Source organism: Amphiprion ocellaris, chromosome 8 (assembly GCF_022539595.1).
Source record: "Amphiprion ocellaris isolate individual 3 ecotype Okinawa chromosome 8, ASM2253959v1, whole genome shotgun sequence".
Taxonomy (NCBI): Eukaryota; Metazoa; Chordata; class Actinopteri; family Pomacentridae; genus Amphiprion; species Amphiprion ocellaris.
This window is the reverse complement of record NC_072773.1, coordinates 36,923,315-36,949,191: the sequence shown is the minus strand read 5'-3', so window position 1 is coordinate 36,949,191 and position 25,877 is coordinate 36,923,315. Positions and strand designations below refer to the sequence as shown.

The following is a 25,877-nucleotide window of genomic DNA, read 5'->3' as shown; positions in this document are numbered from 1 at the left end:
TTTTTTTTCGACATAGTATACTATGGCGTTTTTTTTGCGCCAAAATTCTTTTTTTTTTCAAAGAAAACCTTTCTGGAGTGTTTTTCACGGCCTCCTTTACATTATTTCATCATATGGCACGTTTTTACATGTTGAAAAATCGCATTTTTTTTCGACATAGTATACTATGGCGTTTTTTTTGCGCCAAAATTCATGATGATTTTTTTTTCAAAGAAAACCTTTCTGGAGTGTTTTTCACGGCCTCCTTTACATTATTTCATCATATGGCACGTTTTTACAACATGTTGAAAAATCGCATTTTTTTTCGACATACTATACTATGGCGTTTTTTTTGCGCCAAAATTCATGATGATTTTTTTTTCAAAGAAAACCTTTCTGGAGTGCTTTTCACGGCCTCCTTTACATTATATCATCATATGGCATGTTTTTACAACATGTTGAAAAATCGCATTTTTTTTCGACATAGTATACTATGGCCAAAATTCATGATGATTTCTTTTCCCACAAAACGTCATAGTTCAGTATGTGGTCAAAAATGTCACAAAACATCATCGTTTAGTTTGTGGTCAAAAATGTCACAAAAACAGTTTAGGTTTTAGTCAAAAATGTCACGAAAACATCATAGTATGTGGTCAAAAATGGCGAAAAAACGTCATAGTTTAGTATGTGATGAAAAATGGTGAAAAAACGTCATAGCATGTGGTCAAAAATGGTGAAAAAACGTCATAGTTTAATATGTGGTCAAAAATGTCACCAAAACCTCAATTTATGTGGTCAAAAATGTCACGAAAACATCATAGTTTAGTATGTGTTCAAAAATGGCCAAAAAAAATCATAGTTTAGTATGTGGTCAATGATGAAACATCTTTGGTTTAAACTGCTTTAAATGTCACTGCTGCTGCGTTCTTCTTCTTCTTCTTCCTCTTCCTCCTCCTCTTCTTGCTGGCTGTAACATCCGTCTCTCCTGCAGGTGTCGGCGTTTCCTCCATCTCTGAAGCCTCAGACTCGTCCTCTGAAGCTGCAGGTTTGTTCTCAGATGTCGGTGGACTGTGAGGCGTCGCTTCTTCCTGCTCGCTGTGATGGAGAAAATAACAAGAATTATAAATATAAAAGTGACAACAGTCCTGTTTAACGGCACTAAAGTCACGATGGAAGCTCTGAATGAATCTGTAATTTGTGTCAGACCACAATAAGGATTATTTTCAGATATCGTTTGTTTTATGACTCATTAAAATCTAATAAAAAGAATGACATTTGCCCCGATGATATATTAAACACGTTGTACAGCCTTTATCATTATGCCAATGTGTGTAGGTTTGTATTCTGTGTTCTTTTCTCTACAAGTTTCTATTTTCTTACAATTCCAAACTGTCTGTTTTTGTTTTTTTTAGGGACTATACATAAAACCAGCTTAAAACTATAATCTGGTGGTACAAAATGATGACATTTATGTTTGATTTATACAGTTTCCCTTTAACCCTCCTGCTGTCCTGCAGGTCAAAACTGACCCATTTTAAAGTTTGAAAATGTGGGAAAAAAAAAAAAAAAAAAAAAATCACAGTGAAACTTCTGATGTCCACATTTTTAGGAAATTTCTGAACATTTTTCGGTGGAAAAAAGGAAACGTCATAAATATTTCTTAAGAACATTCACAAAGAAAATCAACCAAAATCCAGTGAAATTCGCTGGATTTTGGTTGATTTTTATGTGAATGTTCTTAAAGAAAATATTAGAAGTTTTACTGATATATATGGAATCATTTTAGATATTTTTAGGATTTTTTTGGAAGTTTTTTTATTCATTTTTTGAAAATATTTACTAGAATGTTCTTGACAAATTTGGGGATTTTTTTTTTAACATAAAACTGATAAGGGAGACTTTTATGGAATTATTGGAATTTTCTTCCTGAAGGTTTTGCAAATTTTCAGAAATTTGTGGAATTTTTTTGCAGAATTTTTGGATTTTTTTTCAGACAAGGAAACAATATTTTTTGGTGCCCATAAATGAAGACAATACGAGGGTTAAAACATACAGACAAATTGAAATAGAAGAATCATCAACAAAAAAATAAGTTAATATAGAGCCCAGACAAGTGGTTCAACACATTAAATTATACTAATTAGAAACATTAGGACTGCTCTACAGGTAACACATGTTATGGAATTTCTTGTGTGTTAAGAAATAAAAACCCAGATAAAAACAAAACTTTTCAAGATGTTATTTCAGAACGTCATGATGCAGTGGTAAATTTTACATCAGGGGTGTCCAACATGAGGCCCGCGGGCCAAAAGTGGTCCTCCAAAGGGTCCAATCCGGCCCTCAAAGTGTAAAAATTCCACAGAAGACATTAACTGCAGATTATAAATTAGTAAAACTATAAATTTAAAATCATTTCTAAACCATGACAAGTTGTTTGGATCAGAAAGTAAAATGCTAGATTGTCCTTTGTTCTTTTGTCGTTTTGTGTCTCATTTTTGTAATATTTTGCCTTTTGTTGTTTTTTGTCGTTTGTCTCATGTTTTTGTCATTTTGTGTTTCCTTTTCGTCTCGCTTGTGTTTTGTTGTCTTATTTATGTAACTTTGTATTTCGCTTTATTCACTGTTTTTTGTCTTGTTCTTGTCATTTTGTGTCTTGCTTGTGTCGTTTCATTTTTTTTTGCCCTTTTGTGTCTTGTTTTTGTAATATTTTGTCTTGTTTTCTGTCTTTTTTTTTTGTCTGATTTTTGTGGTTTTGATCCTCCAGTAAATCCTCTGGTTCAGCTCCAGATGACTAAATGTTGTGTTCCTTTGTCGACACTCTGTGATCTGGAAGTTGTAATGTGGAAATGATGAACTGAGGCTGAATGTTGATGAAACTGAATTTATTTTTCTTGAGAAATTTCAGGCTGTTCACGATGTTTTGTAAAAAGATAATTCCTTAAATGTGAACATTTTTGCACTAAAACAAAGGAACCATTAGGAGTTGTGGTTATTTATAGGTTATTATGCTGTGGTTTTACTGGTCCCTGGAGATCAACCTGGATTGAATGTGGAACCTGGACTAGGATGAGTTTGACTCTCCTGGGTTAGATGCTACCCAGTAGTCACCTGATCTGAACCGCTGCTTCCTGTTTCCCGTCCTCAGCCTCGCTGTGTTTCTCCAGTAGCGCCACAAAGAAGCCGTGGGTTCGGGTTTTGGTCGGATCGGCTCGTAGACACTGAGGCAGCGGATCCAGGCCTCGTTCAGGCCACTGAGCCAGCAGAGGAACCAGTCTGGAGGGGAAAACACAAGTAAAGAAGTGTTTTATTGGCCTTTAGATCTGATTGAATAGTCCAGCTGTAGAGATAAACAGGAAAGGGAGCGAGGTAATGACCTGCAGCGATAGACTGCTGTTGAACCAGGGACTCAGGAGCTGATTAATGCACTTTTTGCCTTGTGTTGTGCATTCTGACCACTTTAAATGACCTTTAAAGTCAAACAGAATTACCAGCGGCTTTAAAGCCTCCTACACTGGATTCCAGAATGTCTTAGGATGGATTTTAACATTTTACTGATTACTTTTAAAGCCCTTTCTCCCAGTTGTATTTCCAGTGTTTTAGTACCTGATGTTCAGATCTTCTGCCTGTTCCAGGTTCCCCAAAGCTGCTCACTAACATCTTTTAAATCCCTTCTTAAAAAATACTTTTGCCAGAGTGCCTTTCCTGATTTTACAAGAATTTTCATTTTCTTTTATCTTATCTTCATTACATTTGATTTATTATATTTTTTACCATCCTGACCATGGAAAGGTATTTTATAGGCCTTCTGTTTATTTCATCGGTTTTTATATAAATCTGTTTTTAAACTTTGCTGCTGATGTGTAAAAGTTTTATATAAATAAAGTTTATTATTAGTAGTAGAATTATATTAAAATTGTAGCCCATAATTGAGTTAATGGTGGAAAAGAGAAGCACAATGAACATTTTGTGTACTTATTTAGTCAAATACTGAAGCAAATAAATAAAATGTACATCAAGAAAGTACACCGTAATTACAGTTTAAAGATTTATGTCGTCAAAAAACCAACCAAAAGATCATAAAGACAATATACGATACTGTTTGACTGAATAAACGAGATGATGCTGAACATTATGGAATTCTTTTTAAGTTATATAAACTTGACAATCAATTTAGAAGAGAAGACTTAAAAAACAGCCCATCCTCCGGTTTCTGCAGGGACTAAAACAGGTTTATTTCTGACCGTCCTCCGGTTTCTGCAGGAACTAAAACAGGTTTATTTCTGACCGTCCTCCGGTTTCTGCAGGGACTAAAACAGGTTTATTTCTGATCGACCTCCGGTTTCTGCAGGGACTAAAACAGGTTTATTTCTGATCGTCCTCCGGTTTCTGCAGGGACTAAAACAGGTTTATTTCTGATCGTCCTCCGGTTTCTGCAGGAACTAAAACAGGTTTATTTCTGACCGTCCTCCGGTTTCTGCAGGGACTAAAACAGGTTTATTTCTGATCGACCTCCGGTTTCTGCAGGGACTAAAACAGGTTTATTTCTGATCGACCTCCGGTTTCTGCAGGGACTAAAACAGGTTTATTTCTGATCGTCCTCCGGTTTCTGCAGGGACTAAAACAGGTTTATTTCTGATCGACCTCCGGTTTCTGCAGGGACTAAAACAGGTTTATTTCTGATCGTCCTCCGGTTTCTGCAGGAACTAAAACAGGTTTATTTCTGATCGACCTCCGGTTTCTGCAGGGACTAAAACAGGTTTATTTCTGATCGTCCTCCGGTTTCTGCAGGGACTAAAACAGGTTTATTTCTGATCGACCTCCGGTTTCTGCAGGGACTAAAACAGGTTTATTTCTGATCGTCCTCCGGTTTCTGCAGGGACTAAAACAGGTTTATTTCTGATCGTCCTCCGGTTTCTGCAGGGACTAAAACAGGTTTATTTCTGATCGACCTCTGGTTTCTGCAGGGACTAAAACTGGTTTATTTTTGTTACCTGAAGCTGGGGTTCTGTTGCAGACAGGCGGCTACGACGTCCTCGTTCTCCTGCCGGTGGATGGAGCAGGTGGAGTAAACCAGACGTTTCAGGCGAGGAAAGCGGAGGCCGTGGTTCAGACATCGTAGCTGGAAGGACGCCAGCGAGGACAGACGAGCTTTTTCCTTGTCCTGGTCGGCAGAGGAGTTGTCCCGGAGACACACCATACCTGGAAACCACACACGAGAGAATTATATATTTAAGTCCTTATGTGTTCATAGATGCAGTAATACTCTGGTTTCTGGCGTACTTGTGCAACACATTCTGCTTCTGAAGCAGCTAAATTCTACAGTAAATTCTGTTTATATCTGTATAAATATAAGGAAGGAGGAGTAAATATGTTTGCTTTTCTGTATCTCTCTATGTTTGACTTGAAGGACATGATAATAAATAACATTAGACACATTTATTAATCCCCGTGTCGTCCTGTGGGTCAAATTGACCCGTTTTAAATTTTGAAAATGTGAAAAAAAAAAATATTTTCACAGTGAAACTTCTGATGTCCACATTTTCAACATTTTGGGGGAAATTTTTCAACATTTTTTGGTGGAAAAAAAGAAATGTTTCTTAAGAACATTCACAAAAAAAATCAACCAAAATCCAGTGAAATTCGCTGGATTTTGGTTGATTTTTTTGTGAATGTTCTTAAATATTAGACGTTTTACTGATATATATATGGAATCACTAGATAGTTTTAGGATTTTTAATAATTTTTTGAAAATATTTACAAGAATTTTCTTGCCAATTTTTTTTTTTTTTTAAATAAAACTTTTAAGGGAAACTTTTAAGGAATTATTGGAATTTTCTTCCTGAAGGTTTTGCAAATTTTCATAAATTTGGGGAATTTTTTTGGTGAATTTCTGGATTTTTTTTCAGAAAAGGAAACAATATTTTTGGTGCCTGTAAATGAGGACAACAGGAGGGTTAAAGACATTTATTAAAGCTAGTAATCTTAATACAGGTAATAAGAAACTGGAGCAGCACTGTAATTATACACTGCAACCATTAACTGATTAGTTGTCAACTGATAGAATAACTATTTTGATAGTTCAATTACCAGTTTAAGCATTTTTTTAAAGAAAAAAATGAAATACTTTGATTTTCACTTTGTAAATCTGAGTATTTCTGGCTTCTTCACTCCTCTATAACTAAATAATTAATTAATTGGCGCTATATAAATAAAATTGAATTGAATTGAATTGAATCAAATATACAACTCTGAGACAACATGCTGTTGGTTTGATCTCCTATGTGGAGACGAGCAAATGGACCAGACATCGCACACATAAGTCAACGTTTTGTTCACAAAGATCCTCCTCAAGACATCGTAGACATTTTTAGACAAATCAGTACATCTGAAGATGTCATGTTGGGCTTGAAGAAACACTGATTATTATTATTTTTTCACATTTTAGAGACCAAAGAACTCCAAAATACATGGGAATGGAAACTATTTTAGCTGCATCCCTAACAGACATACAGTCTTGGACCTTAAAAATGAGTGGACACTGTGGAGAAATGTGACTTGTTGGACAAGAACAGTTGGAAAGCGACTTGTTGAAGCTGGTCTGAAGTCCCACAGGACAGGAAGAAGCTCTTCATCAAGGAAAGGCAGAGGAAAGCTGGTTACTCTTTGCAGGGATCACAAGGATTGAACTGTTGATGATTGGACTAAGGTTCTCTTCAGGGATGAATCCAGTTTTCAGTTGATGTCCATCCAGCCAACTTACTGGTTAGGAGGAAGCCTGGAGAAGCTACAAACCAGACTGTCTGCCCCTACAGTAAAACATGGGGGTGGATCAGGGACCATCTGGGGTAGTTTCAGTCTGGGTGGAACAGGGTGAATGCAGTTTGTGTGAAACAACAAAAACAAGACACAAAAGGACAAAAACGAGACAGAAAATGACAAAAACGAGACACAAAATGACAAAAACGAGACACAAAATGACAAAATGAGACACAAAATGAGACACAAAACAACAAAAACAAATCAAAATGACAAAAATGAGACAAAAATGACAAAAGTGAGACAAAATGACAAAAGCGAGAGAAAACAACAAATGAGACACAAAATAAAACATTTTTTTAATTTGTCATCTTGTGTGTCGTTTTTGTCATTTCTGTCTCATTTTTATCATTCTGGTCTTATTTTTGTCATTTTTGTCTCATTTTTCTTGTTTTTGACAAAAACAGACAGAAAAGAAAACATGGAATCCTAAAAGCTGTTTTTATCAGAACAATGCCATAGATACTGATGGAAGAACTGAAGGGATTTTGGTAATTATCTAGAAAACCATGGAAAATGTCTGATATCAGCTCTGAAATTAAACTCTTAGGAGCTATTGTTGTTGCTATCATTATATTTGTCCAAACAAATGTACCTTTAGTGCTACCAGGTATTAAAATGAACAAGAAATTAAAGAAAACAAGGGTGGTCTGATCATTTTTTCCATGACTGTATACAGAATACTGGTTGATCTACCTGATCCGCTGCAGGACGGGTCCAGCAGGATGAACTCCACGTCTCTGTACTGTGGACCATCAGGGTCCACCTTCAGGAAGTCCTGGTTGGCCAGTTGTTGACAGGTGACTCCGGCTCGCAGCAGCAGAGTGGACATCGTGGCCAAACGTTTGGCGTCCAGATCGAAAGCGAACAGCCGGCCCCGGTTCTTCATGACGGCGGCCAGGTGGCTAGTCTTGTTGCCGGGGGCAGCACAGGCGTCCAGGACCTGGCTTCCAGGAGGAGGGTGGAGGAGGAAGGCGGGGAGGCAGCTGGCTTTGTCCTGCAGAATGATGTGTCCGGCCTTGTACAGGAAGTGGTCGTGGAAGTCTGTCTTAGGAGGGAAGACCAGCAGCTCTGGAAGGTGCAGATCCCTCACAAAGTGTCGGTCCTTCAGGCTCAAGTCCTCCAGCCTGCAGGCCTGGCCCAGGTAGGAGAAGCCGTCCCTCTTCAAGTAGTCCACGGCGTCCTCCACGGTGGTCTTCAGGGTGTTGACACGGACATACCTGGGCAGCTGGTCCCCGTGGGGCTGCTGGAGGTTCGCCGGGAGGAGGTCTTCGTTCCTGCTGACCTTCTGCTTCACCTTCATGCGGGCCAGCTCCGCCTGCAGCCTGGAGCGGTGCTTCATCATCACGGCCTTCCAGGAGCCGCCGCACTTCAGGCCCTGGCCCATCAGCAGGTCGTAGACCAGCACCTGGGCCAGAGGCATCTTCAGCCTGGTGAGTTTCAGCAGCCTGGTGGCCTCGATGATCTCCTGCAGGACGGAGGAGAACTTCTGGGTCTCACAGACCAAAGCGAACAGCTGCTTGATGTTCGCAAACTTACTGTCGTAGACCAGAGTCTTCAGAGCGGCCTGCTTCCTCTCAGCTTTCTGCAGGATCTCAGCGGCTTTCATGTACAGAGCCATGGCGAAACCTGCTCTGTTCCTGCTAGGATTTCTGTTTTTAGCTTCTTCCTGGTGTTTTACTTTGAAAAACTGTCCTGAGAGACTCCCGCTACTGCCGCCGTTTCCTCTTCTTTCTTTAGTGGAGAAAAAGACCCAAGGAGAAGCTTCTTTCCTCTCATCCCTGCTCCTAACAGCAGCTTCCGGCTAAACTTCTCCTACATGTGAGCGGAACGGCCGTGACCCCGGAACTACAAGATGACGCGCTGTTTACGTCTGACGTAGAGGTCTGCCCAGCCAATCACTGATGAGCACAGAAACACGTGTCAACCCGCTCCTAAAAAAAATCAATAATTTGTTGAAATTACATTTTAGAAGCTGGAAATAAAGAAAAAATATTTAAATTTACTAAATAAATACATTATAGACGCTGGAAATGGCTTTTACTTTGAAAAGTGACAAATTTAGTTTTGTTTTTTTTTTTTTTAGTAAATATTTAATAAATATTTACATTTTAGAAGCTGGAAATTAGAAGCTGGAAATTCGGAAAAATTAATTCAGTTTAAAAAAAATCACATTTTAGAAGCTGGAAATTTAGAAAAATGACAAATTTATTTTAAAAAAATCACATTTTAGAAGCTGGAAATTTCGAAAAATGACTTAAATTTAGTAAATAATCACATTTTAGAAGCTGGAAATTCAGAAAAGTGACTTAAATTTACGTACAAAAAAATTCAAATTTTACACCAGTGGGATGTTTGCCATTTTATATCGTACTGACCCTAGTTGAGAAAAAAAACACTGGATCTTCCCTTCAAAGAAATCCTCAGAGCCTTGAAACACATCCTGACTTATTTAGAGATGTTTTCTAAGCTACTTAGAACGATTGCCTTACAGCAGATGTTTTATGGAGCTGGGCGCCGGCCTGTAAAAGGTATTTTCATTCACTTCTGAATTAATATTGAGCGAACCATACGTTCAACAACAGAATCGTTGCAGCTACAATCCAGAGCTTTTCACTTAAAAGGCTGCAGGATGGATGGGGAGGAAACAGCAGTGAAATGAAGGAGGCCTCCTAAAGCTCCATGACGTCAAACATCAACTGCGTGTAGCTGAGCACTGAAATGGACTTGTGTGCATGGAAATGTTGGCCCACAAGTCCAGAAAACTGTAGAGAAAATAGTTTAACTTAAGTACTCTGGATATTTTAAATGGAGACACAAGAGGTCAAAGAAGACAAACTGCTGTTTATTTGCACAATATGAAAAATCAACTCATTAGTTGTCATTCAATGTGAACCGTTGGAAAATAAATGCAAAAAACTGACTAACGTCCAACTGCTACTCAGAACTCATCACTACAATTTAATTCAGAGCAAAAATCATTCATTGCAGCTCCTTTCAACAAATACATGAACATAAACATGTCAAAGACTAATAAAATACAGAACGCTTTTACAAAAAACAGACAAGTTCCTGTGTGTCCTTCAGTTTAAAGCCCAAACACAGCCTGTTTGCATTGTGTGCAGAATATAAGAAGCTACAATTAATGAATAGGAAGAAGCACTTTTAAAAATGTGCCGTTCACTCCTGTAGTTTAGCTGGAAAATATACGTTACTTTAACCTTCTGCTGTAGGCGCTGACCAGCCATTCACTGATAGAATCAACTACCAGCCAAAGAATAGAGAAATAAATGTCCAATTTCAACATTTCTGCAAAAGAAACAAGTTGGTGTTTGATATTTATTGTTGAATTTGATCTATCAGACTGGAAAACATAGCAGAGACATTTAAAGAATATTTTAACTCCTGCATATCAGGAAAGATTTTACATTTTTTGCTTGTGTGTTTAAAGGCAACAGCAGCAAAAGGTCTTCAGAAGAACTTATGGTTTGAACAGTGCCAATAAAAATATCATTTTTAAAGGGATCTTAATGCACCCTTGGAATTACATTTCCACAGATCTTAATTCTATGTTAGACTGAAATGCTATTTTGTCTGAGGCATAAGGAAATTCTCATTATGAACTTCATTGGTTTATTCCAGTGGAAGAGGTATTTTGTTGGCTTATTAAAGTAACAGCAGAGTTTAAGTGTTCTCTCAGTTTTTAGCGACCCTGTTGGGCTTCTTAACGGTCTTGGTCTTCACAGAGTTCTTGTAAATGAGCAGCCTCTCTGTGGTGTGAGGAGGAAGGCGGTTCCTCTTGGCTCTGACGATGCACGCTGCCATCGGACAGAGCCGGTCGAAGCCCCCGGAGGTGGCCGGTACCGCCAGCAGCTTCTTGGCGATGCCTTGGAGCCGGGGCAGCCGGTTAGCAGATCTCCAGTACAGGAGACTGGAGGTGGTTTCCAGCAGTGGCTCAGATAAATACACATCGAGCTCCGACGTCTTCATCGTCTTGGCAGGCGGCTGCAGGAAGTTGAAGATGGACTTCCGCTTGAGGTCGTTCTGACTGACTTCACCACAGTTGTTGTCGTCTGAGCTGCCATCGGATAACTCTGTTACAGCGTTGGATTGGCTTCCTTCTTCTGCATCCTGCTCCTTCTTCTGCTCTTTATCTGCCTCCACAGTGGGAACAGCCGAGGACTCCAGGCTTTCTACGGAGGATTCCACGAGGCTGCGAACCTGATGCTTTGACAGAGGCATTAGGAAACCCGTCTGCTCCTCCATTTTGACATCAGGAAAAGGCTGGAAAAAAAAAGAATGCAGTCAGTTAGGAGTAGTGATTCTGCATGTAAATATGTGTTTTTTCTTACAGAGTAATCTAAAATGGCTGTAAGACTCCATCCTATTTATAAAGCAGGTGATTTGCGCTATACTATAAGAAAGCATCACGCCTCTGTCCTGATCCAGTACCTGCAGTTTGATCCTGGGGTCGAGCACTGCTGCCAGTACGACGTCCTTCTGGTGAATGAGCGACTGGAAGTGGGTGTGGAGGCCGGAGCGAAGGGCTTTACTGAAATGGGTGTAGTTGGTGACACGGTTCTCTAAGGTCTTATCCAGGCCAACCAGGGAAGGGATGATGAAGGAGATGGTCACACCGTTTCCTTGCAGAACCTCGGTTAAGAGCGACAAGAGAGTTGCTCACACACATTCTACTAACAAAAAAACTTAGTGTATTTCTATAAATGCATAAAGTCTTTCTAAGGAAATAGTTTCATAATTAATCCAAAGCTCAAACTACAACTGACAAATTATGGCATTAGTGCTGAAATATATTTGGACTTTTTCAATTCAATTAAATTATATTTATATAGCGTCAATTTTAATTCAAACTATCTCAAGACACTTTACAGAACCCACATGAACACCCAGAGCAGCTCTGAGGCTTCTTTGTACTCTGAGTAAATATCAGAGGATAATTATTTTAAAGACACACCTTTTTACAGATGAGCAGGAAAAAAAGTGGCTTTTCTTTTTTGTTGTTTATTGATTTGACCTCAGAAACTTAAACCATTTGTGCCTGTGATGCTCAGATTATCTTTGTTGAAGATTATGACTTTAAATTAGGTGTAAAGTTTTGGAAACTCTTGTAGGAACTCCATATTTAAATTGTCTCTATTACTCTTTCTGTAGATTGCAACATTTGCGTGAGGGTTGTAGATCAGTTTCTGTGTCTGGGCTGAAAGAGGAAGAAGTTCAGTGAGTTTTATGATAAAGCCTTGACCTTGTTAGAATTATTAAACACAGCAAAACATTCTTTATAGCTTTCCTTATTACAGACCAGACAAAGCTAACACATCTTTTTTTGCAGACTTTCAGTAATGCCCAGTGTTGTTTCTTTTATCAGTTAAACCTCTGTGTTTTTCTGTTGTAGCTTTTTTGGTAAGAAGTTCTCAAGTGAAAACAAATTATCATTTAAGTCAAGTTTATCAGCAAATAAGCCAAAGTAAGGTTAGCTCACAAACCTGGAGTACGATGCTGATGCTGGCAAAGATTCATTAGTGTTAACAATAAAATTAACTTGATAACTGATGGCACAGTTGATTGTTTGATTACATGACCCAATAAGTATCAACAGCAGAACAGAAAAATCTGGAAATTCCACTGGAAATATGGGAGACTTGGTATCCAAAAACCTCAAAACATATCAATATATTCCCAAGTAATTTCACAACAACACACAAAGTTCTGGTTAACCTGCGTTCTTACCTGCAGAGCCTCCTCAAAGGGCTCCAGGAGACCCAGGATGTCGATCACCTGCTCCCTCTTGACCATGACCAGAGGCGGGGCGCTGGCTGCATCGCACGCCTCGATCCGAGCCTGGGCCAGGAGGGTCATGATGGCGCTCCAGGCAGATTCCTGCACCATCCGACGCAGCGACAGCATCATGGAGTTCCAGCGACAGCTAGTGGACGGAGGGCACAGAGACATGTTGCACTCCTTCACCAAAACCTGAGCAAAGAAAAGGCACACAAGGGTCACGTTAAAACAGTTCTGGTAAGAAGAGTCAGACCTTGTTGAATCCGTTGATGTAAAAATTAAAATCATCCACACTGATGGGAGATGCAAGAGAAAAAGTCTCAAAGATTATATTAAACCTACCCAACACACACGTTCTGTATTCATTTGGTCAAGTCCATATTTACTGACAATCAACTGTAAAACTTAAAAATTATAAAAGATGCTTATTAATTAACAATGCTGAAGTTTGACATAGAATTTCACAAAAACGAAGAGTTCACAAACAAGAGACATCCTGGATCAGCTGTCTCATTTCTGGATCTTTAACCCTCCTGTTGTCTTCATTTACAGGCACCAAAAAATATTGTTTCCTTGTCTGAAAAAAATCCAAAAGTTGAGAAAAAAAATTCCCCAAATTTCTGAAAATTTGCAAACCCTTCAGGGAGAAAATTCCAACAATTCCTTAAAAGTTTCCCTTAAAAGTATTATTTAAAAAAAAAAAAAAAAATCCCCCAAATTTGGCAAGAAAATTCTTGTAAATATTTTCAAAAAATGAGTAAAAATCTTCCAAAAAAATCCTAAAAATATCTAAAGTGATTCCATATATATCAGTAAAACCTCTAATATTTTCTTTAAGAACATTCACATAAAAATCAGCCAAAAGCCAGCGAAATTCACTGGATTTTGGTTGATTTTTATGTGAATGTTCTTAAGAAACGTTTTTAACATTTCTTTTTTTCCACCAAAAATGTTCAAAGATTTCCCAAAAATGTTGAAAATGTGGACATCAGAAGTTTCACTGTGAAAATATTTATTTTTTCCACATTTTCAAACTTTAAAACGAGTCAATCTTGACCAGCAGCACAACACAAGGGTTAAATCTTCACAATCTGGAACAAAAACACAAACTTGCTAACTTAGATCAGCCCTTTGCAAATAGAAAATATCTGTTTGAATGCACATGGAAGTCTCTCTCTCCTACCTCGCTCCAGTAGGCGCTGTTCTTGAAGAAAGCCACCACATTGTGCACCTGTGACAGCAGGTTCTCCACTAATCTGGAGGTTTTCAGGGCGTCTTTTATCACCGTCTGCAATGTTCTGGCCACACAGGTGGTCCTGGTTCCAATCTGCAGCTCTGAAAATGGGGACTCTGTTTCAGACATCTGGTCCGACAGAAACGTCACGATCTCATCTCCAACCGGCTCTCCTCTGTTGGAGGAGCACATGATCCTGTAGTCACAGAAGAAGTTGTTTGCAGCCAGGGCTTCTTTAGCCTGGTTAGCGAGGACATAGCCGATGCTGTCAGGAAAGATTCCATAGCTCAGCAGAACGCCTTCAAGCTCCCGGGCCACGGCAGTGCTGAGGTTTCTGTGGGTGAGGTGACGGAAGGCCACAACAGGACGGCGGATCTGCCAGGAATCGCTGACAAAGTGGAGCTGCACAACGACGATGGGATCCTCTCCTGGTTGGGATTGATTCCCCGTCCACAGGTCAAAGGTGACATGAATGGCACTTTTACTGTCTTTGGTTTTAACGAGGCAGGCTTTGAGGTCCCGTATGAGCTGAGGTTTAATGGTTCTCTCCACGTCGTCATAGAGCTGCAGGCCCATGGCCCGCTGGGACAGCTTGGTGCATTCAGGCATGATGGTGCTCATGAACGACCTGAAGCCGGCGCCTTCAACAAAACTGGAAAACAAACCACAGATACATTGGCAATAGCGATGTGTGATGTTCCAAAGATGCAGTTCTGAGAGCCGATGCTTTGTAGTGAATCGGAAGAGCCGACTAACAAACTTCTCATAAAAACATTGAATGCTCAAGGGTTTGTCAATACACAAATTATTCATATTTGCCAGGTTAGGTGAAAATATGAGGCTACAAATAACACTACATTAGGAGCCGTTTGGGAGCCGAAAGAGCCGGCTTTTCTTAGGGAGCCGAGCCAAAAGAACCGACTCTCTGAAAAGAGACCAACTTCCCATCACTAGTTGGCAATGCACATTTAACATTATTTAACATTATGTAGTTACTTCCTAAATATGCAGGAGTTGCAGTAAAAATTGATGACTAACAAACTTGGTTAATTTCACAACTTTAGAGAACAACTATCAGCACTACAAGTCACCTGAGTGGCAGCATGTCCTCAGCAATCATCCTCAAGGCAGCATCAGCGTACTTCTTCTGATCCACCTGTACAGCACCAGAACTGGAACTAGGACTAGGACTGGGTGTAGGACTGGGATTTGAACTGGAGGAGGAAAGTTCCCTTTTGGAGACCAAAGCCTGGGGCGGTGGAACAGACATCATCTCCCTGACTTTATGATGCTCCTTCTGCTGCTTGACCTGCAGCAGAGCAAAGAGGACAGGGGTCTTCATCTGAAAGAAAAACTGAAAACATTCAGGATATTTTCTAAGACAATCATGCATCTAACTGTCTTTATACCAAGCTTACCACTTCAGGCGTTACTGGCTCAGCGTCTAAAACAACATCACATTTGAAGTCCACCTGGAACACAACATATTATGTAAATTCACCAGAGTGCTATCGCTGCAATGTATCATAAATAACCCTGTATTTTTTATTAACCCTCGTGTCGTCCTGCAGGTCAAAATTGACCCGTTTTAAAATTTGAAAATGTGGAAAACATATTTTCACAGTGAAACTTCTGATGTCCACATTTTCAACATTTTTGGGAAATCTTTGAACATTTTTTGGTGGAAAAAAGAAATTTTAAAAATGTTTCTTTAAGAACATTCATATAAAAATCAACCAAAATCCAGCGGAATTCATTGGATTTTGGTTGATTTTTTTGTGAATGTTCTTAAAGAAAATATTAGAAGTTTTACTGATATATATGGAATCACTTTAGATATTTTTAGGGAAGATTTTTACTCCTGTTTTGAAAATATTTACAAGATTTTTTTGGCCAAATTTGGGGGATTTTTTTTTTACAAAATAAAACTTTTAAGGGAAACTTTTAAGGAATTATTGGAATTTTCTTCGTGAAGGTTTTGCATATTTTCAGAAATTTGGGGAAATTTTTTTTTCTGAATTTTTGGATTTTTTTCTGACAAGGAAACAATATTTTTTGGTGCCCAAAAATGAGGACAACAGGAGGGTTAAAACATCGTCTGATCAGCGGCCCATTAATGGATATTGTTACTAGTCATTAGTATTTCTATCATAATCTAAAGAGCGCAGCTGATGCATTGTTTAAACTGTAATCAACAAACATTTTGCAAGCCAATTAATCAGATATCAAAAGCTAATATTGACTAATATAAATCAATATCTAAATCAATCCAGAATCCAAATGCTTCATACAGTATCTGCTGAAAGTACCACACCTCTCCTTCCACAAACTGTTGGATATCCAGTGAAACACTGTCAGCTTCATCTTTGTAGCAGCCCATCTCTGCTTTACGTTTGATGGTGGTGTTCCAGTGATTTTTCACTGAATTGTCTGATCTGTAGGTGGAAACAAAAAGTATTAACTAATATATTCACCAAATCTAACATCTGACAGTCCATCAACCACCAAACCAACCGCTGCTCGCTGACCCACCTTCCAGGGAGGAGCTTGGAAATCTCAGCCCACCGGTTTCCCAGAATGGAGTGGGCTTTGTATATGATGAGGTCTTCTTCACTGGTCCAGGAGCTCTTCTTGATCATTGGGTTGAGGTGGTTGTGCCAGCGATCACGACACTGTTTCCCCAGCCGCCCCTTGAGGTGCTTGGCAATCATACTCCAGTGTTTGGTGCCGTACCTTCCCACCAGCTTCACAATCTATTCAGAGCAAATACAGATCAGCAGTGAAGCATGAGAATGGATAATATTGACCTAAAACATGTGGAAAACAAGTCTGTATCAGATGTTCCAGGATTTAGTTTACACGTCTCTTCTGTGTTTTGATTTTCCTACCATTTCATCTTCCTCTTTGGACCAGTATCCCTTGATTATATCAGGATCCAGATACTTTTTCCAGCGGTGCACACACTGGTGATCTGTCCGCCCCTTTCCAAGCAACGAAAGCACATCTTTAGCTTTTCCTTCTTAAAATGCTACGACATTCTAAGAAGTAGTTACTCGAGTAGTTGCTCAAACACAATTTTGTAATACTACGGTTTTCTTTTTTACTGTTTTACTAAACTTTTAAAAGTTCAATTTTATTTATTCTCTCTCATGACAACCCTGGACACTACTGATACTTACTGGTAAAAAACTGGCAATCATTTTCCAATCTTTTTTTCCAAAGTTGTTGATCAGGATTTTGAGATTTTCATCCTGCACACAAGATGAAATTAGTTCAGACACAGTACAACATAATGTGAGCTTAAAGGTCAACTTTCAGGTTTCAAAAACAGTTAAATCAGAGATTGAAATCAAAGTAGGATGCCTAAGGTAGCTACATAGTTTAAGAGCTTGTTTCGCTTAACATCAGCTAATGCACCAGCCACCAAAAAGCTCTGTCATCACATTTTAGTAACAATACATAAATTAGGTTGTGGTAAAAACAACACTTGATGAAAGCCTTCTTTTCACTCACCTCTTCCTGAGTCCATTTGGCTATACCATCCTTCTTTTCTGCTGTGTCTGAATCCGTGTCATTGCATAGATTACTATTGCCTTCTTCCATGCTGCAAGCACACAGATAACCAATAATTAAATTAAATGTGTTATTTTATTTCAGCAAGACATCCTAGAGAGAAACAACACATCATCATAAACAACATGTACTGTATGACACACACATCTCTTATGACTGACATGGACTTAAAGAACGGTGCTGTTGAGTCTTTGGAACTACAGTTTTACTCATTTCAACACTAAATTCCCTCCACTTTCAATGCAGTAGCGTAGCATCAGCCCTTTTTTGCAGCAGATGTAAAATTATGTCTGGTCCACATGTTCAGCCCCTAAACCAGCAGACATGTCATTCTGTTTGGACTAAATACGTTTAAATGCTACATTTAAAACAAGCCCAGAAATAGAAAGTTTCATGCCACTGTTGACCAATGCTGCCCATCTGTTGTGCAAGTCAGCACTAAAATCCACGGGAAAGACACCAGCTGAGGGGAAACTCAGAAGTACAAGTGGTGTCCAAAACGTAAATACGAAATTACATGACATGAAACTAAGAACCAAAACAAAGTTGATGTGATGTACTGTACACGGCTAAGCAAAGTCTACACTGGTTTGAAGCCACTGCCTCTGCCATCACTGGATCCAAACACTGCTGAGGCTCATTTGAAAGTATAAATTCTCCTTTTTCATCTCTGAAAGTAGCTGCAGACACAAGCTGTATCAAATGGACAATAACAGTAATGCATTAATGCTTGTTAAATGTTCGTGTATTGTCTGCCTCATGTCTAAATGTAAAAAAAAAAATAGAAGAAATAACATATTGCAAAGACAAACTAACATATAATTATCCAAAATGACAGAAGGCTAAAATGTTGCCGTCACAGTTGAAGTGCCAAATTACAGTTCAATAACATGAATTCTAACATTATAACCTGTGACATCTTTCAATGTGTAAATCCCCAAACAGTCTCTACTGGTCTGTCTGATAATGTTAGCTACAGGGTGACTGACAGAGATTCTGATTCATGGTCACATTTCTTCATCTGCCCACTATTAATTGCTAAAAGTAAGTTTTAGTGTCCAGCATTATACTCTTGTTCTTGACCAATATGCTCATCTTCCAGTTCATTACTAGTTTCAAAATATACTATATTTATACAACACTTAGAGCCTGAGGAAACAAAGGTTAAATGTAAGGTAGACTATAAAAGAAAACATAAATGCATTGTCACTTCTCCAGTCCCTTAGCCTTTCTATTTCACTACTTTCCTGTACAGTAACATATTCCACCAGCATGTACGATGTGCTACACAGCTTCACAATCTCTACCCCCTTATTATTTATAACGTGACTTTTTTTGTTTCCATCGCTTTTAAAGAATGTGTTTTTATAATGTCTTGTTGTTATTGCAGTCTTAAGTACCAGTCACTCTGCATTTCTCTGTACGTACTGTACAAGCATGTGACGAATAAAAACACAGGAAGCCACGACAGAAACTGTTTTCCCCCCTACAGAGCCATGTTCACTAAAACCAGCAGACACAAGACCAGCTTCTTCCCCACTGCCATCACCCAAATAAACAGCTGAGCCATTCCTCCTGTACAATATACCAGTGGATATGTACAGTAATATTTGCACTATGAACATTATTCTCTGCTTTTTGCGCTGTATCATCATCTAGCAATTATCATTTTGCACTACTGTCTTTATATATTCCTTTCTAGCTTGTAAATATCTGTATATATTGTGTCATATTTGCTTTTATTACTATTTTTTCCCTGTTTTTCTTTCAATAGTTTCTTTTTTATTATTATTCTCTTCCCAAATTCCCAGGGTGATACCAACAGCAGAAACCAAATTCCTTGTATGTTGTGTAGGTATTTGGCCATTAAAGATGATTCTGAGATAGCCGAGCAGCTAACAATCACTTCGATATAAATATAAAAATCTGCAAAACAACACACTGCATGACTCTCTAGACCAGGATGTCAAACTCATCTTAGTTCAGGTTGCAAAAAAAGACAAAACACCACAAAAAAATATTGCAAAAATGAGACACAAAATGACAAAAATGAGACACAAAATGACAAAAGGGAGGAACAAAACGACATAAAATGAGACAAACGACATGAAACAAAACAAAAAAGACATAAAATTAGACAAAAAAGTTACACAGCAACAAAAAAAATGGACAAATGAATAAAACGAGGCAAAAAATTACACAAATGACAAGAACAAGACAAAAATGACAAACGTGAGAAACAAAATGACACCAAAACTAGACAAACACCACAAGCAAGACAAAAAAACACAAAACAACAAAAACGATGTACAAAACAACGAATAAAGCGAAACACAAAATGACAAAAATAAGACAAAAAACACAAGTAAGACAAAAAGGAAACAGAATGACAAGTCAGACAAAAAAAAAAACCCAAAAAAGACAAAATATTACAAAAATGAGACACAAAATGACAAAAGAACAATGAACAATCTAGTATTTTACTTTCTGATCAAAACAACTTGTCATGGTCTAGAAATTATTTTAAATTTATAGTTTTACTAATTTACAATCTGCAGTTAATGTCTTCTCTGGAATTCTTTTCACTTTGAGGGCCGGATTGGACCCTCTGGAGGACCCAATGTTTAGCACCCCTGTTCTAGACAAATAACTGCGATTAACTGGCCAAAAACTAATGTCAAAACTACAGAACCTCCATCCCAGCTCGGCTGGAACTTAAAGATAGCTACCTCGGCTAGCACACCGGAGGAGACGTTGGCTGTTTGCTCAGATAGCCTAGCAGCTAACATTAGCTTCTGCAGGCTAGACAATCACTTCGACATAAATATAAAACTTCGAGCCAAATCTCCAAAACAACACACTGCATGACTCTCTAGACAAATAATTGCGATTAACTAGTCAAAGATAAATGTCAAAACTACTGAACTTCCACTCTAACTCGGCTGTAACTTAAAGTTAGCTACCTCGGCTAGCCACCGGAGGAGACGTTGGCCGTTAGCTCAGAAAGTACAGCGCCCCGAGCGGTGCACATGCGCAAACGCAACTTCGACAAATTTTCGCCGGCGAAAATGAGGCGTTTGTGATGAATTTCGAAGTTAGTGACAGAAAAAACTGAGCTGACATGACAGTAAGGAGGGTAAAGAAGTACCTACTTAAACTTGAGACCGTGTAACTGCTTTTGGAAAACGGCCGGGTCCAGCTTTTCCAGCTCACTACCGTAAAACAGACACACAACAACGGCTGTTACATGGACGTGAGAGAGGGGAGAAAACAAACCGCCTCACTCTCACAACAAAGCGACGTGACGACCGGCTTTGTAGCTTTAAATAAACTTAAAACACTTCATCCGTGAGACACTTCATCCACAGATTAATAAACACACACACACACACACACACACACACACACACACACACACACACACACACACATATATATATGTAATGTTTCCCCACCACCACACACTTACCCGCGCGACATCCCTACTGTGTGTCTTCCTGCTAGCTTGAATAGTTTAACAGCAACTAAAACTAGACTTTTTTGGGACTAAATGACTGCATAGACGACATATGCTGGGCGAAACATGTGTGCCCCGCTGAAATACAGAAGCAGGAACGGCGTTGTGTCGGTGTAAATTTACCCGGGAGTGAAAAAGAGAGCTCCGTTCAAGAGCAACACGGCTGCATAGCTACACTCTCCGGAAAACAACGGCGAGGGACGGTTTAAACCAACCGGCGCTAACGGCTGAAGTTACACCAGCTAGTTACTTAGCACTCAGGCTATCACGATTAACATCAACACACCTATTTAACACAAAACGGCCTGTCTCTACAAAACATTCGCAGACGATTCTTGTGTAAACTAGTGCAGCATTAGAGACGTTTTAACCAAACTGACCTCCCCACAAAACAGTTGGGACACTTAACTTATGCTAGGCTAAATAGCCGCTCAAATCAATAGTTAAAAAAGTCTATTGGTTTAAGCGGCTTAGCTCTATGTTAGCAGTTGGTACAAGCTTAGCATAGCTTAATATTAACTGATATTTACTCTATCTTCACATTTTAGTACATAAACAAATAACAAAAGTAAAGTGGTAGGGTTAGTCTAACTGCTAAGTAGGGATTATTAAAGTATCTATCAATCTATTTATCTGTCTATAAAATTACAAAAGTATAGTAGGGTTAGGGTTAGGGTTAGGCTAACTGTTAAGCAGCTAGCACCACTCAGACCAATACAGTTTTATACTTGGCTCTCTGATAGCAGTTGGTACAAGCTTAGTTTAGCTTAATATTCACTGATAATTAATCTATCTTCATATTTAAGTACATAATCTTGAATTTCCCTCGGGATTAATAAAGTATCTATCAATCTATTTATCTGTTTATAAAATAAAAGTATAGAAGGGTTAGGGTTAGGCTAACTGCTAAGCAGCTAGCACTGCTCAAAGCAATATAGTTTTATACTTAGCTCTCTGTTAGCTGTCGGTACAAGCTAAGCATAGCTGAATATTCACTGATAATTAATCTATCTTCACATTTAAGTACATAAAAAAAAATAACAAAATTAAAGTAAAAAAAAAACAACAACCACACAGCTATTAAGTATTAAATTTATGCTACAGATGTCCTAACTACTGTTAACTATTTCCTAACTATATTATTAAGTGAATGGAATTGTTCTGTTTGGAAGGTGTATAAAGCTAGCATTAGTTAGATTCCTTTTATTGTTACACTAAATAGGGAGAATGGGCTCAGATGTTGTGTGTTACAACAACAAAAGCTATTTTCCTATATTTCTAAGAATGGAAAAAAACCACTATATTTAATATTTCTTATATTTTGTTCAGTACACATGCTAAATAGTAGGACTTAAGTAAGGGTTAACTAGTTTATTCGTGTGATTAATACTCTGTTATGATGCTGTTTGGTGATATATGCATGTAGTCGTGTGTGTGTGTGTGTGTGTGTGTGTGTGCGTGCGTGCAAGCGTGCGTGTGTGTGTGTTTACCTTTATGAGGCTGCAGATGGAAGATAATTTCTCCAGCCTTGATTTTTTTTTCTTATTCCAGCATCATCCCTGCTCTCTCCTCTTTGTTGCTAAGCAACCGTTGGACCCTCTCAATTAGTGCAGTTTAATACTGAATGTGTTTCCAATAATATATGCAGTTTATATTTCTCACAAAGAGCCCTTCAATGCGACAAAAAGAACACATTTTTAATATTTATTTCAGAATCTGCACTTTTATGTCGCGTTAAAGCTGCTCTTCATCCAAAACTAGTCCAGTTCTGTTAACATGGGAAACTATAAACAATTCTACATGTGTTTTGCACAGTCTTGACTTTTGATTGTATTTTTAATCATAAAAATTCCTTCAGTGAGTGAATAACAGTGATATTACGGTAGGTTGTGTTTCTCATTTTGACCACAGAGAGGGGCAGTTGTACAGAAATGCACACAGTGAGCTGCCGGTGACTCTTTATCTCCACTTTCTTACCTCAGGTGAACAGGTTTTACTGTTGGTTAATAATTTACCTGCTACTCTCACCTGGAGAACTTAAATTAATAAGTTTCAGCTTGTTAATGTGTCAAGCGTTTGCAGTGTTTTGTTTGGTTTAGTTAGAGAAATCTGGTGATACACAGTGATGAAAAAGAGAAAAAAAACAGTTATAGTGAAAAAAAGTTTTCAGACACCCTTAAAATTTTAAAAGAATCTCAAATATTATCATGAAATATTTGTGGGAAAAATCTTTTTTGTGTTTCTAAAGGTGCAGCTGCATTAGACAGACAAAAACAAATACAAATGATATTTTTTGTTTGTTTATTGTTTACAAGAAAAACTAACAAAACTAAATTCTACCAAAACAACCCAATACTCAAAATTTCTTGTTTTCATGGAACCAGTCAGTTTTAAGTTTTTAATGGTTTTCAGGATTAATTTAGTATTATGGCTGTGATTGGACTAAAAAGAAATTACACTTGAAGACCTGAGAGTGATTCCTGCCTTTTTTCCACCACTGTAGAACCAAGATAAGGAAGAAAAAGAGACAATATTATTTCTTAAAAACTCTGTTTCATAATAAATCTTTTCCAAGAATGACTTCTTTTGCTCTTTCCATCGATCACTGTTGGCTCTGCTTTTTCTGTTTTATTCTCCCCTTAGTGTGTCGATGCTATTTGTTTATTATCTATTTTATGATCTTTTATTTCTTGGAAACCACTTTGTTGTGTTGCTACATGAACAGTGTTATGATTACTATCTGGATTTTATCACACAGTGGCAGATAAAAACAGAAAAACCACAAAAATACATTATTTTACCTTTGTACAGATGTTATTAATCTTTTCTCACATCATCTGTCAGATTATCAGTACAACACAGACACTATAAATGGGACATTTTTACATAATTCAACATGCTGACATTAAGGACTACATTTTAAATGCCAGAATGATGACATTTGAAGGCTTTGATATTGTGGATAATGTCATAATATAAACCTTTTTCAAGATGCTGTGCCACATAAAATATGTACTTGTCATTTCGCTGTGACTTTGAGGAGTTTCAGTCGTGGTAAATCTGGTTGTTGTTGATGAATCTCAGGCTGATCACAGATGACATGCGTGATACGTGCAGAGATCAAATGAGAAAAGTCAGTCCACTTGTAATCAAACAGGTTTGGTGGCAAAAGGACTTTGATTGTTTTCCTGCCCTTTAGTCACACAGGTTGCATCATATTTCCTGTCAGATCTGTGCACATTTTACTTGAGCGTAACTTTGTTTTTACTCAATATATCAAGAATTAATATTTGTATTTAGTGGTGAACGAATACAGTTTACTGGATGTGAGAGATGTGTGCTTTTAGATGAGCTAAACTGATGTGACTGATTTCAAACAAAACAAAAACACTAATAAATGTGACTTCTGCTATAGTGCCAATAAAACACCACCGCTGTCTGGTCTGCTGAGTGTGTTTGTTTCTTCTGGATGAAGTAATCCTACTATGTTGGGACAGGTCATCGATGAATACAGCTTGTTGACAATGTGCACATGTCTCTTGTAATCCTTGTTTTTAGTCTGTAGTAAGAATATTTAATCCAGTTGAAATTAAAATCGGGTTTTGAGAAAACATGTAGAAATAAGTGTATCTTGAGACAAGCAAGACTGAGATTTTAAAGTCTTAAAACTATTTATTTAGCAGTTGTGAATGCTGCTAAGACATCTTTGTGTCACTTAAAGATAAAAACTTTCAAAAGTGACATTTCCAAATCAAACAAACAAAAACAAGCTGGTTAAAATATTTCTATTACATGAACATATCTTTTTTTTCGTTTTACTTACTTTTGCAAGAAAAAACTTTTAGGCATCATTTTTGGAAGCTGTTTATTTTTCGTATGAATTTAAATTGCAAAATATACAAAAATAATATACATAGGCCTAGCTACCAAATTAATGTAGTGGAGTAAATTATATTTCCTGCTAAAATGTAGAGTTAAAGTGTAAAGTAGTGGAAGTAAAGTACATCAAAACCTAAGTAAAGGAACTACACAGTATGCAATAAATGAACTATAACTCTCAGTATATCACAGTAATTATGTTTTGTTATTAAGTAAAAGGAAAAAAAATAGTGAAAATTAATTTGGGAGAATTTCCCTTCAAGTTTTCAGACACATCAATGATTGATTGTGGTGCTCTGAATCATTTACCAGTGAAAACAGCTGCTGTAGTGATCAGGTTTATCCCTACTTCCATCTACTGCTTCACATTTTAAAAGCCGTGGCTAAAACTTATCATCTTTTATTTTTGTACATTTACTGCATGTGTGTAATCTCAGATAAACTGCAGTCATTTCTGGACAGTGATGGACGTTAATCACCAACAACATTGGTTCTTTTGTGCACAAGTTTAATGGTCCATCCAAAAGAACATGTAAATGTTTTGACAGCTGTTTGATTTATAAACAGGTTGTCTATGTACACACACACACACACACACACACACACACACACGCACACACACGTATGCAGTATATGTGGATTCCTGCTACGGGTAGCATCACTCCACTGTGACGCTGCTGCTGCTGGCATCATGACTGAAAACATCAGCCTCTCTGTTTACAGCATCAGTCGGGTTAATAACAGCTAGTAGACATTTAAAAAGCAAATAGTGAACAAGGAGGGTCACGGTCAGGAAAAAACACTCTATCTGGAACAAAAATGCTCCATTTGTAAGGTGGTCAATGACAGGATGCTGTGTTCAGAAATGACAATACAGAACAAACAAACAAAAGCTTATATAAATGAGATGATAAAAATGGAACACGAGGACATCTGATGAACATCTTTAACCCTTGTGTTGTGCTGCTGGTCAAGATTGACCCGTTTTAAAGTTTGAAAATGTCAAAAAAAAAATATTTTCACAGTGAAACTTCTGATGTCCACATTTTCAACATTTTTGGGAAATCTCTGAACATTTTT

The 25,877-nt window shown here is 38.0% G+C and overlaps 2 protein-coding genes across 6 annotated transcripts; both read right to left on the bottom strand.

The window, feature by feature from the left end:
- Positions 1–432: 432 nt before the first annotated feature.
- nsun5 (NOP2/Sun RNA methyltransferase 5) lies at positions 433–8,620 on the bottom strand. Its single transcript, XM_023284144.3, has 4 exons — positions 7,492–8,620; positions 4,971–5,178; positions 3,088–3,252; positions 433–1,074 (listed from the first exon to the last, which is right to left on the bottom strand). The coding sequence occupies exons 1-4, from the start codon at positions 8,414–8,416 to the stop codon at positions 873–875; spliced, it is 1,500 nt and encodes a 499-aa protein (XP_023139912.1). The 5' UTR covers positions 8,417–8,620; the 3' UTR covers positions 433–872.
- Positions 8,621–9,619: 999 nt separating this feature from the next.
- mybl2a (v-myb avian myeloblastosis viral oncogene homolog-like 2a) lies at positions 9,620–21,112 on the bottom strand. Of its 5 annotated transcripts, XM_023284015.3 has the most exons (13): positions 20,871–21,112; positions 20,554–20,613; positions 17,342–17,432; positions 17,008–17,079; positions 16,717–16,809; positions 16,361–16,581; positions 16,143–16,263; positions 15,247–15,300; positions 14,920–15,137; positions 13,778–14,480; positions 12,544–12,786; positions 11,248–11,448; positions 9,620–11,079 (listed from the first exon to the last, which is right to left on the bottom strand). In XM_023284015.3, the coding sequence occupies exons 1-13, from the start codon at positions 20,879–20,881 to the stop codon at positions 10,492–10,494; spliced, it is 2,676 nt and encodes an 891-aa protein (XP_023139783.1). In that variant the 5' UTR covers positions 20,882–21,112; the 3' UTR covers positions 9,620–10,491. The 5 variants fall into 5 exon arrangements, with proteins under 5 accessions (XP_023139783.1, XP_023139742.1, XP_035810543.1 ...); XM_023283974.3 differs by lacking the exon at positions 20,554–20,613; XM_035954650.2 differs by lacking the exon at positions 20,871–21,112 and having other exon boundaries at positions 20,550–20,568.
- Between the last annotated feature and the right edge of the window lie 4,765 nt (positions 21,113–25,877).

Coding starts and splice junctions, on each gene's coding strand:
- mybl2a (XM_023284015.3), bottom strand. Junction 16,264..16,360: donor TCCAAGCTCCTCCCTGGAAG/GTGGGTCAGCGA, acceptor TTCCACCTACAG/ATCAGACAATTCAGTGAAAA. Junction 11,080..11,247: donor ACCCCAGGATCAAACTGCAG/GTACTGGATCAG, acceptor TTTTTTTTCCAG/CCTTTTCCTGATGTCAAAAT.
- nsun5 (XM_023284144.3), bottom strand. CDS start 8,416: ATGGCTCTGTACATGAAAGCCGCTGAGATCCTGCAGAAAGCTGAGAGG. Junction 5,179..7,491: donor CCCGTCCTGCAGCGGATCAG/GTAGATCAACCA, acceptor TGTGGTTTCCAG/GTATGGTGTGTCTCCGGGAC. Junction 3,253..4,970: donor CAACAGAACCCCAGCTTCAG/GTAACAAAAATA, acceptor TTTCCCCTCCAG/ACTGGTTCCTCTGCTGGCTC.